The 15005-nt window shown below is 40.6% G+C and overlaps 1 protein-coding gene across 2 annotated transcripts in view; it reads left to right on the top strand.

The window, feature by feature from the left end:
- The window catches only part of COG3 (component of oligomeric golgi complex 3), a 69285-nt gene extending 55602 nt beyond the window's left edge, over positions 1-13683 (top strand). For both annotated transcript variants that reach the window (XM_042921368.1, XM_042921299.1), the window contains exons 20-23: positions 3320-3395; positions 7452-7579; positions 8852-8950; positions 13442-13683. In XM_042921368.1, the coding sequence (XP_042777302.1) occupies positions 3320-3395; positions 7452-7579; positions 8852-8950; positions 13442-13471 (333 nt within the window). In that variant the 3' untranslated portion in view covers positions 13472-13683. The remainder of the gene's footprint in view (positions 1-3319; positions 3396-7451; positions 7580-8851; positions 8951-13441) is intronic.
- Positions 13684-15005: the final 1322 nt, after the last annotated feature.

Raw genomic sequence — 15005 nt, 5'->3', positions numbered from 1 at the left:
TCAGCGTTGCCCTTGCTCACATCATTCACTGTTGCCTCATTATCTTTTGTCAACCTCGGTCCCTCACCGCTCTTCAGACCCCAGTCAGAATATTTAGTAGATACTGCAGCTCAGAGGACTGAGCATCCCTTTTATGTTATCTTATTCCAAATTCAGGTCCCTTCCCCCATCCTGTTGGAGTGGAGTGAGTCAGAGACAAAGATGTACACACGCACAGGCATACAGTGGAAGCACTCGAGTTCACACGGATAAATGTGATCATTTAAGACATTGCTTCTTCGAATTTGTGGACCAAACATTTTTCACTTCTTATCTGGTGAATGTTACTAGAATAGCAGAGGCAGAATAAATGATTTTAAAACTTTAAAATGATTTTCTTTAAGGGTAAATCTGCAAGTGCAGAATCTTGTGCCTCTTTTATTATAGTTGGCATTTTATAAGGCAGCCAGTGATTGTACCTTGATGAATGATTGCAAGAAAAGCAGCATCCGTAGGTGCAGAAAGGAAACCGTATTTCATCTCTGATTTGGATGTATGCTTGTAGGTCTCCGTATTTTACCATTTGGGTGTAAGCCTCATTGACAAAATGTTCTCAGCTTGTTTTTAAGTTTGGACTGGTTTTTAAAATATATATGGGTTTGCATAATAAAACAAACTGTGTGAGTGGAGAGAACATTCTTAGGCTGTCTGAAGACTTGTTTTTGAACCTACAGACTTGGGTATGATTCCGGTTCCCTGTCATCTGCTGTAAATTGGCCTTTTTGTTTAGACAGCTTCTTCCTTGGGTCTGCTTGTTGAGATGCTTTGTTTTCATTAATTCTCAATACCTTCCTGGCACCTAGAGAAAGTAAAACATCTTCATTTCACAGATTGAGAAACTGAAGTTTTGCAGAGTGACCCAATATACAGAAGACAAACATTTCTACAGACTCTTAATCTGATTGGTGTAAACATCCTCCCTGATTTTTTTGGTACAATCAATGAAGTTTCTTGAGAAAAAAAAATGCTAGAAGAACATATATGTTCTATTGCCCTATTTCTTGGCTCCTTGAAAAATAACTTTTTCTGTAACTATTTGAGTGACCTTTAAGGGAATGTAATACTGTTCTGAGTGTTGGAGACAGAAGTTCATATGAAAACAATTTGGATCAGATATCTTCTGTCCAACTTAAAAATGATACTTTTTCTTATTGTTTTAGAATTCCATTGTACTGAACATTGCTTGCAACAAACCTTTAAGTAGGGGTTGAACTGGTCATGGGTATAATAGAGAGCCTAGAATTTTGACTCAGGAAAGCTGAGCTCTCTCTAGACCCCCTTCCGCCACCTCCTGAGTGAAATGGTAGCAAGGTAGTTTCACCAAGCGTTGCTTTTCTCTTGTCTGCAAGCAGAGATATGGCTGTTGTATCCCTCTTCCCTGCTTAAGGGTATTATGAGGACCAGAAGATCATTTCTGTAATAGACTTTGTAAATGCTGCAGAAATGTTATAATAAAATATGACAAATGTGAAGATCAGGTTTTCCTTTAGCAAAAATCCGAATGAAAGCATTTTAAAGGAAGTACATTTCCGGTTTATAACTACGCTAAAGGTGTTTCCCCCTGGTGGGACCAGTTTATGCTAAAGATATTGTATTTGGCAATATTCATTTTTCTTTCAAGCAATTTACTGCAGTGTTGTGAGTTTATTCTTTTTGTTTTGTTTTGTTTTTTTTGAGTTTATTCTTAATATTGTCTCTGAAGTATTATTAATTTCTGCAGCAACACTATAAATTTAAATTTTTTTCTGATTGTAGTGCATGTGACAGAATTTGACCTATAAATTTAATTTTTGTTCTCAAGGAGTTATATAACCCAATGTGAAATTAAGATAGAAAATATGTAAACATGATGAAGTGTATAGCAGTGTCATCATGGGACAGTGATGGGTCTGTGTTCACCTCGTAGGGTTTTTGGACAAGATAGGGTTAATTGGGGAGACTTTTGAAGAAAAGGCTCTTTGCACTTTGACCTAAAGATAAGTATATTACCTAGACAACAGAGATGGGGATACACGCTTGTGTTGCTTTTTAATATAAAAATAATTAATACAGTCTAAACCTATAGCATTTATGTCATTATGAAATTGATTAACTTCAGGAATAATCGGTGGAATAACAGGAAGCCATTACTATTAAAACCTAACTGTTGGACACAGAAAAATGTCCGGAATTTAGAGTTAAGTGGGGGAAGAAAAAGATGTCCGAGCACCGTGTTCCTATTTTTATAAATGTAGACCCATGAACATGTTTACATATTTATGTTGGGAAATACTTTGGATAATATATACTGAACATGAACATGTTTCTCTTTTAGCATTGTCTAATCTATAATCCTATATGTGATTTGTTTTTAAAAGCTGCAGCTCACCATAAAAATTAGATACAGAGAGGAGCTGAGTGACATAGGAAAGGGGTGATTTTATACAGCCGGCAGCATGAGCAAAGGCCTGGAGTGGTCAGGAGTGTGAGCTTGGATCGGAGTTAATGTTGTGTCCTGTCTGTGCCCATCTTCTGCCTCAATATTTTTGTGGCCCTCTTTATTCGAAAGACTTGGCTCTCACATTTTTCTGCTGAGACTACAGTGAGGCCAAGGTCAGAGCCTGGACCACAGGCACCTAACAGTCCATTAATAAAAACGTTTTATGCGGTTTTTGTCCTTCACCTTCCCCAACTACGCCTTAGCCCCACCATAATTTGCCGTCTTAAGAACAGACTTGCCCAAGCAGCCAGATGTACTTTTTTGGTTTGCTTCTCTGTACTGATGGCTGAGCAATGAAAAGGGAGACGACTAAAAGGTGGGCATCCAAGTCTACCTATAACACTGGTTGGTAGAGTGTGCCTTTTGAGGCTACTTGAAATCAAGTCCTGTTTGTCTTCATAACATTCTCTCTGCCTGTGATAAAGTAAAAATAGCATTTCTAGGTATGTGAAGGAGATTCTGTCCTGCTGGGGTGACACTCTTCTAACAGCATACGATAATAATTTAATGCGAATGTAATCCACTTAAAAAAAGACCTGTTTTGTGTTTATATTTCCCTGGGTCCTCAGTTTTGCCTTCTGTAAAATGCTCAGGACATTGGTGTTCAGGACAAAGTCAAGACAGCATAGGCCTTTAAAATCACAAAAGAATTTTTAAAATGTGTTATTAGTTGAAAGGATTATGCGTTATGATGCAGTTTTTAGGATTACACCTTTGACTATCATTACGTTTTAATAGGTTTAGATGGTGTTGTGTGTCCTTCAAGAGTGGTGACATTTTTCTTTTTGTCTCATCTGCCAGGTTTCAGCATTAAAGACGATGGCCAGTCAGGGAGGACCCAAGTATACTCTTTCACAGCAGCCTTGGGCCCAGCCAGGTATTCACATTTTACTATTTGGGATTTCTTTTTTGGGATGTTGATTAATTTGCATTTATATGGTCTCTGACAGCTTCGAGTTGGTTTCCTGCTCCTCCTGTGGTTTGTGTTGATGCGGGATGCAGTTCGGAGCCGACAGGTCTTAATGGGCCAACACTACCCGCATTTCAAAAAGCATTCCAAGGAAATAAGAATTAAGAAATACACACACGCGAGTTAAAAATGAAATGTGGCTTAGATGGAAACACTTTGATTCTGTACACCTGCTTTTCATTGTGCTAGAGCTCTGATCAAAGTCCTGTGTGTGGTGGTCCGAGATTACGGAGGGGGCGCTGCTGTTCTCAAGTAGTAAAGGAAGAAGTGCTGGGTCATTACTTTGTTTCACATTTTATGCAGGTTACTTCCTCTGTTTGTTAACATTTTAGAGTGTTCGAGAAAAGTTATAAAAATTGTGTTTGCAGGGAATTGGCAGCCGATATCATTGTCTGATTGGCAGATGATGTTAGAGATGTTCCGGTCTTACTCTTTCCTAAATGTAAATTTTTTTTGTGCCAGAGGGATTTTTTTGATTTTTTTTTTGTCTTTAGAGTTAGCCCTCCGACATTTAAAATCATGACGTTGTGGGTTACTTTTGGTTTGTTTTGTGGCATTTTAAGTTGTCGTTTAAACTGGAATGAAGCGTTTTGGTAGATTAGTATTTTTCGCCATTCTCCGGCCCATATGATGATAGAGATTTTTTGAAACCAAAAAGGGCAAAATGGAAAAAAAAATACTGTTTTTAATTATGGACAGGCTGTATCTGAGTTGGTGGGGCAGCTTTTTGCTCATAGTGAGACAGATCCAAATTCAGGTTTAGCATCCATAAAAAATTGACTGCCTACAGGCACCTAATGTGGTGTTAGGTCTTTAATACAGTTGGTTTTCAATATCCAAAGAATGTTAATGTTTGTCAGGTATTTATTTCTTTTGGGGAAAAGAGCTGAGGCCATTCTAAACATTTTCAGTTATTCTTATTAATGCCTCGGGTTAATTTGAAGTTGAACCAGAACTAAGACGCTGAAGGAGAAGCTGAATATCTCACAGGAGGATTTGCAAATGTACAGTTATCCCTTGTGTTTGAATGGAAGACAGGATTTTATTTCAAAACTTTGTCCCATGAACTTTGATGATGTTATATAGGTTTGCCTTGATTTGCTTTATTGCAGATAAACTTTGTGACTGTTTTAGGCTTTTTGCTCATTGTGGTGGAGACAGTGAATGTTTTACTGTCTTCATTATTTGAAACCTTTGTATCACGTGTGAGATTGAAATTTTCATTATGTTACCAGCGGACAGAGATCATACTTGGTGCGGTAGCACGTTCTGTCAGAAGACAGAAAATGAGATTCTTTTACTGTAACACTGGACATTCTAATTGGAGTTGGCTGTGGTGGTAGCCACCTGTCCTGGCCCCTCACAGTCAGGATCAGACTGGTCACTCCGTCAGTCAGCACAGTTCCGGAAGGAGTTCTCACCACCCTTGGATTAATTGGGACTGTGGCTCAAGGTTTCAGTCACTTACAGGACTTTTTTAGAAATAGCTGATTTTATTTTGAACGTTTATACAAATGAAACTCTTGGGGGTGCAAGAGCTATTTTTGAAAGAGGTAGAATCTAACAGACAGGTATAGGTGTATTTAATACATCCAAGCCCAGGGACTTGATGCGTAATTAATCTCTTTGGAAAGATTCTCTCTCACTCAAGACAGGGCTGTCATTTTCTCCAGCGGAATCTTAGTGGAGCTCCCAGTGTCAGGCGTGCCGTGCTCTGAAGCATTACTAGCACAGTCATTAGTAAAACAGGAGTGGACAGAAGGAAGCTGACAGGAGGACAGGTTGCAGTGGGGCTTGCTCTTTTGTCATGAACCCACTTCCTGTCGTCGTGAGGGAGGACGTTTGGCAGATACAGCGGTGGCCCTCTGGTTTGCCTGGTCGTATCCTCGGTCCCGTGTAGCCGCGTGGAGCTGCGGAGTTGCTTTTCCTTCACCCGTATGACCAGAAGTCCACTTTCAAATGGCAGAGAGATGTTCGCCCTTTTGGGGTGGGAGCCTCAACAACAATCTAGGGACCTGTCTGGGGCCCTGGACACCCAAGGTGACTGGTTCATGCAGACTTGATCAGGTTTCTGGGGATCATTTCACGATAGACTCAAAGGAGATTGGGTTATAAATTAGGATGCCAGTTTGTTAACTTACTCTGAGAAATACACCTTCATAGGAATTAGAGGGCTCTATTCACTGGGCCTCACACCCACCATCTGGTTACCCAGGGCTCTGAAAACTGACTTAGGGATTCTTGAAGTGTGTTAGGACAGGACCAGAGCCCATGGAATTAAGTGCCCTGTAGGAGCGTTCATCTGTTCTATGAAAAATAAGCAATTCCCGGATTGTTTGTTCTTTCTTCTCGAGAGCCTTGATACTTCCTTACCCCGTTCTGCCACCCTCAATTAAAAAAAAAAGTTGAATATGATATAAAAATTGAGCTATTAAGAAGTATATAAAACGAAAAGTAATTCTGTTTTCCACCTCCAAGCTAGTCCTCTCAAAGGTAACCACTATAAATAGTCTCTTTCCCCCAATTATTACATATGTACCAGCATATACGGACTTTACAAATGTTGTAAACATAAGATTATACTTATATTCTCCCCCCCCCCTTTTTTTTTTAACTTATTCTGTATCTTGGAGCCCTTTCTAAACCGCCACATCCAGCTCTGTGCATCCTATTTAATGGATGTGTGGAATGCATCACTGTAGCACAGTTTGATAATTCTATTAATAGACAATGTATTTAGTATTTTTTCCCCACCCGTTCTTTTATAAATGTCCCTGTACACACGTATTTTGGTATTTCGTAAGTCTATTCGTAAGTTTCTAGTAGTGGCAGTGTTAAGCAATAGAGTATATGTGTATTTTCGGTTTTGCTAGACCTTGCCTAATATCCTCTAGAGAGGTTGAACCAATTTATATACTCCAGGGGCGGTGGGCTAGAAGGCCTGTTTCTGCACACCCTTAACCAAATGTGGATATTCACAGTCTTAGTAATTTTTACCAGTCCAAAAATATCTCCGTTGTTTTTTGCTTGTTTGTTTTTGAGAGCGAGAGAGGGAGAGTGTCTGCATGCCAGGGAGGGGCAGAGAGAGAGAGAGAGAAAGAGAGAGAGAGAGAGAGAGAGAGAGAGAGAATCCCAGTCAGGCTACATGCTTAGCATAGGGTGGGTGGGGGTGGTTTGATCCCATAAACCATGGGATCATGACTTGAGCCAAAATCAAGAATTGGACGCTTAACTGACTCAGCCACCCACGCGCCCCATCCATTGTTTTAATACACATTTCTTTAATCATGAGTGAAATTGAACATCTTTGAAATTATTAATCATTCTTTTCCTTTACAGCTTTCTAGGTAGTTTCCTCTTTTAAATCACCTCATACAGATTACTATTCTTTTTCATTTGTATTTCTTTTCAGACACTATACAGTGGGCTATGTAATTATGTCAGTTACAGTCTTCTGGAATTCTGTACCCTTTCTGATAATACAGTATATGAATGTAACAGATGGGTTTTTTAGTTACCATTAAATATGTGTGGATATTGTTGGGATGATCTCACAAGACAAGAGAGCATCTCTTACTGTGAGTCAGTTCTGTAAATGAGTAAGCTCATTCATAAGTGATTCTTCCTAGTGTCTCTCTGCAAATAATTTTTTATTTTATCTTAACTGTCACCTAGGAATGCCAAAGGAACACTATTATAGCCCCTATAAGTGTCCTGAAAGGTATTGGGGGAATTCTTTTGCTGCCCCAGCCTTTGGAAGTAGAATTTTGTATATAGCAGATACGTAGTGAATGCTTATAGGGCTTGTAATTAAACTTGGTAGATAGGAAGAGTGAAAGAAAATTGGGGGGCACATAGAGATCTTCTCTTTGGCCGTTTTTCTCTCCCTTTATTCCTCTGAATGAAAATGGAAGTGTTTCTTCCCTTTTTCTTTGTAATCCTAACAAGGTCCATTCTTTCCAGCAAAGGTCTGTGAGCTTGTAGCAAGTGCCTACAAGACAATAAAAGCGAAGCTGCCTCTGACCTTGAGAAGTATGTCGTTGTACCTATCCAATAAAGATACAGAGTTCATCTTGTTTAAACCTGTTAGGGTGAGTATTGCGATATTTTATTTGAATGTTGCCCAGTCTCTTCAAGGGTTCTTGCTGTGTCTACTATTTTCTTCTTCCTGTGAAATTTAAAAATGTTGGTATACGATTCTAGGAAAGTTGATTAATAATCACTGTGATTCTTGAAGGGCTTATAAGACAGCACCTGCCTGATTATATCCTCCCCACACCTTTGTTTTAAGTTCTTTACGTTACCTATGGCAACAAGATACTTTTTATCTTAAAGTAAAAATTAGTAAAAAAAAAAAAAAGTCATCGGACCCTAACATTGAATGCAGCCCAATACTTGAGAAAGCACCATTTCAGGAATTATGCTTCATTTTACTGGTGAGTAGTGGAAATAAATGGCTTGCAGTGGCCGCCCAGGGATTAAATGTCAGAGCAAATTTAGTGCTCATAACTTCCACTTCTGTGTTGAGCTCACATCTTTACCGAAGCATTGGTTGATTTTTAAAGTACATTCTATGTATCTGGAAACTTTATTATCTTTTGTGTGAGAAATTGCTGCTGGGGGCTCTTACTGTTCTTGGCGGGGGGGATTTGGGGGGGTGGGGGGGTGGGGACAGGAATTACTAGAGTTTAGTTTTTCCAGGGAGTGTATTCTGATAAGTCTTAGGTTGTGCTAGCATGTGAATTATTAAGTACAAATTATATGTCTTTGGTAATCTGATGAAAGATACATTTCCTCCACTGTTTGGCTAATATCATTAAGATTTAGCATTCTTGGAGGGTTGCCTGGGTGGCTCAGTGGGTTAAGTGTATGACTGTTGATTTCAGCTCAAATCATGATCTCACGGTTTGTGAGTTTGAGCCCCACATCAGGCTCTGCACTGACAGTGCAGGGCCTGCTTGGGATTCTCTCCCTCTATCCCTGTCCCTCCCCTGCTTGCATGCTCTGTCTCTCTCAAAATAAATAAATATTAAAAAAAAAAAAAAAGATTTAGCATTCTTAGAGAGAGGCAGACCAAGGAACAGACACATAACTGTAGAGAACAAACTGATAGTTAGCAGAGAGGAGGCAGGCGGGTGAAATAGGTGATGGTGATTAACGAGTACAGTTGTCATGATGAGCAGTATGTGTTTATGGAAGTGTTGACTCACTATATAGAACACTTGAAACTAATATCACACTGTATGTTAACTAGAATTTAAATGAAAACTTAAAAAGATTTAACATTCTTGGTGCTTCGTGTTCAAGACAACCACATGTTTCCGGTGACTCATTTAATATGATTGCCTCTTCTTCTTTCTAAGAATAATATTCAGCAAGTTTTCCAGAAATTCCATGTTTTGCTGAAGGAAGATTTTAGCCCTGAAGATACCCAGATCATTGCTTGTCCTTCTATGGAACAGGTAATCCATCATCAGAAGATCCTTGTTACTTTTTTTTTTTTTTTTTTTTTTTTTTTTTTACATTTATTTATTTTTGAGAGACAGAGTGAGACAAAGTGAGAGTGGGGGAGAGGCAGGCGGAGTGGGGGAGAGAGGGAGACACAGGATCGGAAGCAAGCTCCAGGCCCTGAGCTGTCAGCACAGAGCCTGACGCGGGGCTCGAACTCATGAACTGTGAGATCATGACCTGAGCCGAAGTCGGATGCTCAACCAACTGAGCCACCCAGGTGCCCCTTTTCAAAAAAAAAAAAATTTTTTTTTGATCCTTGTTACTTTTATTCCTTCTTGGTTGTTTTACTTGAATAGATAATGTCTTTGAGTAACTATGTTTTTAATTTTAATTAAAAAAATTATACATTACTGGGGTACCTGGGGTGGCTCAGTCAGTTAAGTGTCTGACTCTTGATTTTGGCTCAGGTCATGATCTCATGGATAGGAGACTGAGCCCCACGACGGGCTCCATGCTGGGTATGGAGCCTGCTTAAGATTCTCTCTCTCTCTCTCTCTCTCTCTCTCTCTGTCTCTCTCTCTCTCCCCCCCCCCCGCCCCTCCCCCGTGCATGCTTGCTCTCTGTCTCAAAAAAGTAAAAATTGTACATTGTTTTATTCTGATGAGCAGGAATTCAAACTTTGAGTTGCTGTCTCAGTTTTTTGGTGATGGCTTTATAATTTTGCTTTTTAATCCTTTCTGATATTGCAAGTTGCTGTGTTTAACATGAATGAACTGTTTGTGAAAATTCAAATAATGCTATTTAAGTTTTTAAATAATTTTATTTGAAGTATGCATGAAATGAGGCCCACATTTCAAATGAAAAAAGTTATTTTAGGGATTCGATGTTAGGGAGAGAGAATGAAACACTTCTAAGTTTAAAGAACTGAATATAGAGCTCAGTCTGTGTTTACTATTATTCATGTATTCAGTTTAGCCAGCTAGTTTTTGTTGAGCATGTGTTATGTATTAGAGTAGGCTGGTACTAAGGAGGGTATTTGATTTCTGGTTTTAAGTTTGGTATAGCTTACAGGTTTTATATGTGTAAGGACTAGAAGCTGTGGGAACCTAATCAGAGTGGGTGGAGAGTTGGGGGAAGGACTGCAGGCAGTGAGTGTGGGTGAGTCTTTCAGGGGGTTTTAACACGTTGGGAGAGAAAAGTTGTAGCTGGAGGAGAAATGGGGTCTTTTAAAAATTGAGATAGAACTCCTATGCCATAAAATGCACCCTTTTAAAGTGGACAGTTCATTGGCTTTTAGTATATTCACTAAGTTGTACAACCATCACCACTATCTAATTCCAGAACATTTTCATGCCCTCCCAAAAGAAACCTCATACCCATTAGCAGATTCCCTGTTCCTCCACCTTCTATAATTTACTTTTTGTCTCTATGGATTTGCCCATTCTGTATATTTCATTAAATGGAATCATACAGCATGTTCCCTGTTAGGACTGGCTTCTTTATCTTACCAGAATGTTTTTAAGAGTCTTCCATGTTTTAGCATGTATCAGAACTTTATTCTTTTTATGGCTTTATGTATTCCTTTATATGGATAGATGGGTCATATTTTAAAAAGCTGAGTCTATGGTTCCAGGATTTTAGTTAAAATACTTCTTTTATAAGTCGTTTGAAGTAATTATGTGCTGTGTGATTATACATACTAATTTGATATATATATAGTTAGGTTTTTTCCACCACTTTGATTTAATTTTGTTTTTTTATTATATAAACTACTTACATGGTTCCCAAGTCAGAATTTTAGAATAAGGTAGAATTGGAGACATCCTGCTTTCCTTTCAGTCCCCTCCAGCTTTTCCTTCCTTTACCTTATAAATAAATATTATTATTTGTTACTGTATTATCTTTCCTTTTTTTTTTTTTTCTTTTAAAGATGGGGGAAAATGCATGTTTGTATATTCATGAGGATCCAGAGAGAGGGAGAAAATGATGCTGGAAAAAATGCCCTTGAGTGGCGAAGTGGGGGACGGAACTTGGAGGGTGGAGCCTTTGTTAGTTCATAGGTATGGGGTGTTCGGTCGTGAAAGGAAAGACAACTGAGTGTTTGGGCACACGTGGGAGGTGGTGGACAGGATCGGACCTCATAGAAGCTCTCATCTGGTGGCTTCATGTTTGTGAGTGAAACGGGAAGCAGGGTCATCATTAAAAGGGAGGAGGCAGGCTCATTTGAGTTCCGTGGTTAAGGATCCAAGAGAGACCATTCAGCATGGTTGACTGGTTTTCCTCCAGTTGTGTCCAGCGGCGTGAAGGTGGGTGTGGGGTAGCCAGGTGGGGCTTGCCAAAAACATGCAGACTCTGCGCTCCCACTAGACTCCTGCAGGCAGGATGCACACGTTAGTGTATGTGTATGTTTGTAACTTAAAAGTTCTGTGGTAGATAATCACTCTTAGGGACAACTCAGTTGCTTTGCTCTGCCTTTGTTCAGTGTTCTCTTGATGAACTGCTACATTGGTTTCATGAGATACCAGTAGGTCGCCACCTACGGTTTGAAAAACACTGATAGAGACCCATCATTCTGTGCCTGGATCCTCTTTCAGAACCATTAACCTTTTCTAGATAATAATAATAATAAATAATAATAATAATAGCTGATATTACTGACTGCTGCCAAGCACTATTCTAAGCATTTGATATATATTATCTTATTTGATCTTCACTTGACTCCCCTGTATTTGCCCCATTTTATCGATGAAGAAGCCGTGGTCCTGAAAGGTTAAGTAGCTTGGCTGAGTTACGCACAAGGTAGGAACCAGAGTCTTGGATTGTTGCTGGAGGGAACCCTCTGGCTTACCGTCGCCCGTTGGGGGGCACCTCGCCGGCTCAGTTGCTAGAGTGTACGACTGACTCTTGGTTTTCGGAGTCATGAGTTCAAGCCCCATGTTGGGTGTAGAGGTTACTTAAAAAAAAAAAAAAATTCCCTGTAAATGGAATGTTTGTGCCCCGTTTTCTTAAGATCCAATATATAGCACACAGATTTTGGGGGGTAACTTTTTTTTGTTGTAATTTCAAACTTACAGGAATAAGGTAATATTCCTCATGGTAATATTGGTAATAAGGAACTTTACCCAGTTGTTTACATTTTCCTCCATTTGCTTTATCTTTAGTTTTCTCCCTTCCCCTCCCACTCCACCCCTCTTTTAAGCAATTTGAGAGGAAGTTGGGAGACACTGTGCTCCTTTACTTGGAAATGGTTGTGTATTTCCCAAGAACAAGGAATTCTTTGACCCTACCCCCACGCAGTGATCAAAATAGGAAATACAACATTGATACTATTATCTAATCAATAGTCCATAATCAGATTTCTTCAGTTGTCCCAGTAATGTCCTTTATAGATACATCTCTCCTGGTCTGGGGTCCAGCCCAGATGTTGCTTTCAGGTGCCACTTCTCTTTAGTTTCTTTTAACCTGGAGCAGCTCTTCAGCCTTTTGGGCTTTGTGTGTGTGTGTGTGTGTGTGTGTATTTATTTTCTTGTGTGAGAGAGAGGGTGCAAGTGAGCAAGGGCAGAGAGAGAGAGAAGGGGGGCTCACCCAAAGTGGGGCTCGAACTCATGAACCATGAGATCATGACCTGAGCCAGTCAGATGCTTAACCGACTGAGCCACCCAAGTGCCCCTTTTTGGCTTTGTTGACCATGACAGGCCAGTTAATATCCCTTTATTTGGTGTCGTCTGTTCCGTCATGATTAGATTGAGGTTTTGTATTTTTGGCAGGAAAAACACAGAGGTTATTTTGCATCCCTCTCACCGGAAGTGCAAGTTTATAGAAGAGATTAAGGGACAATTATTTTGATTACTGAAACAGTTTGTCCTGTGTGGAAGGGTTCCTTGCCGAGTTCATTTAACCGCAAGTCTTCTCGCCTGGCTGACAGATTGTCCGTGTGCAGACTGCAGTCCCCCTGCCCCACCCCACGGTGTGTCGGTTTCTCTGGTTGTCCTTGGGGGCCGTTCCGTGTCACGCCCTCCTTTACCGGGTGGGCAGGGTGCTCCAGGGGTCAGGCAGAATTCGAGTGTGAGCTGAAATTCACTCCTCAGGCCTGTTCTTATGCATTTAAAATAGTCACTCACAAAATTCAGCTTATACACAGCGCTTCCCACAATACACTCTGCACAGAAAAAGGTGAAACTGATTAGATTTATTTCTATCCCTTGTCAGGGTTAGGATGTAGGGTTTTTTTCCTTGTCATTTTCATTGGATTCTAAATAAGTTTGATTCGGTGACCCTTCACAGGCCGCCACAAAGCCCGCTGCCCCACGGCTGCTTTAGAAATCACAATGGCATTGTGGGTCCAGCCATGTTCGTTTGGCTTCTTAAAAATCTGAGGCTTTTTCTCTCATTCTTGTTTTTTTGTTTGTTTTTCCTTTCATTCTGATTTAAGGATCTGAGCAACGTTTTTGAGTGTGATGTTCTACAGCAGAGCTAACATAGCCTTTCACTTTGCTTTTCAGCTGAACCTTCTACTGTCCGTTTCTAAATAACCAGGCCCGGCGGGCCGTGCGTGCCGCTGTCTGTCCTGTTGGAGCGGGCTGGGAAGTCTGGCAGCCTGCAGGACACCGAGGAACTGTCTGTGGGAATGTCCTCGAGAACCACGCAGGTGCGCTGCTCAGTGCTGACTACAGAATGAAAAATAAGCAGAGTGTTGGAAAGATTGGTGTTTCCCTTTTAAAAACATCACAATGCCAAAGATTAATCTAGGCGTGTGAGAACTGCCTTCTTTAAATGGTCACGAGAAACGGGAGTTTTTCGGGGTAGCTGTGGTGGGCACGCAGTGAAATGGTTCTTAGCAAACGACATGCAATGAAAATCAGTTACAGTAAGAGGCGCGAAGAAGAACTTTACAGAAATACAGTTAATTAGAAAGCTTCTAAGAGTAAGGTTTGTTAAAGCCTGAAACACTGCAACACTTTGAGCCACTGAACATTCCACAGAGGCTATTTTTTTTTACTTCCAGAAATCTCATTTCTACACTCTATTTAATGTAATGTTTCTCCTATCACTTTGAAGTTTAGTTTGAGGTAGATTGGATGCATCTGAGAACACACTCTGCTTTCCTGGGAATTTGGGGTGTTATCTTTTCTGTGTGTTTGATGTGAGGTAGTTTCAAGATGCAAGGACTCCGTGTAAGGTCCCAGTGTCGGTACTCCTTGAACTGCTTAGGTGCAGAAACGTTCAAAAGCAGGGCCTGGCGCCTCCCGACAATAGAGATGTGCCGTATCTTTAATGAGAATCTTCACGGTGCAATAGTCTGTGTTTGCGAGTGGGAAGTACCAATTAAGGTGGCTTAAATCCGGCACGTCGGGGAGAGAAGGAAACCTGATGAATAGTGCGTCTCGTGCATGAAGGTCAGGGTCACCAGCTTTCTGTGCACTGCCTTCGGTTTTAGTAGCTCTTGGAAAAGTGAACACCTCCCTGTCCCGTGCATCCGTTCATTGGCTGTGCTGGGCCCCAGGCCGGTGGGCCCCTAGCCCTGCTACAGCAGGAAACCTTCTACAGATCGAGACCAGGAGGATGAAGGTGGCCCACCCCTTGACATCTCCCGTACTCTGTCGGGGATCATCACATAAATTATGCACATCTCTGAGTTTTCCTACTGAAAACTGTTTCCTGATTGGATAGGCTGCTTTTTGGTTCAGGAGGAGTTGGGAGTTATTCAGACACTATCTAGGAGTAGAACACTGATGAGGGTTCTGGAATGTAGCCAGCAGACCTCATTCTGCAGGGCCGTAGGGCATTTCTCATCCCCTTCAAGCAGACTCGCAGTGTGTGGATAGGTTGCATATCCCGATGTCTGTCATTTTAAACAGGTCACTTGTTTTTCACCTCTGTTTAAATTGGTGACGAATGTGGCTTGATAGAGCTTAGCAGTCTATTTTGGGAAGGAAGGAGGTGAAGAGGGTCCATATTCATTCTCTGACATGAAATGAATGATGCAGGAAGATTATATTTACTTCCACTTACTGTTTTAAATACAGGTCTAATGAAATAAACTGTAAAATACCCCGTTTTCTGTAT

This window comes from Panthera leo, chromosome A1 (genome assembly GCF_018350215.1).
Source record: "Panthera leo isolate Ple1 chromosome A1, P.leo_Ple1_pat1.1, whole genome shotgun sequence".
Taxonomy (NCBI): Eukaryota; Metazoa; Chordata; class Mammalia; order Carnivora; family Felidae; genus Panthera; species Panthera leo.
The sequence above is the reverse complement of the archived record's forward strand: the minus strand, read 5'-3'. Positions and strand labels throughout refer to the sequence as shown.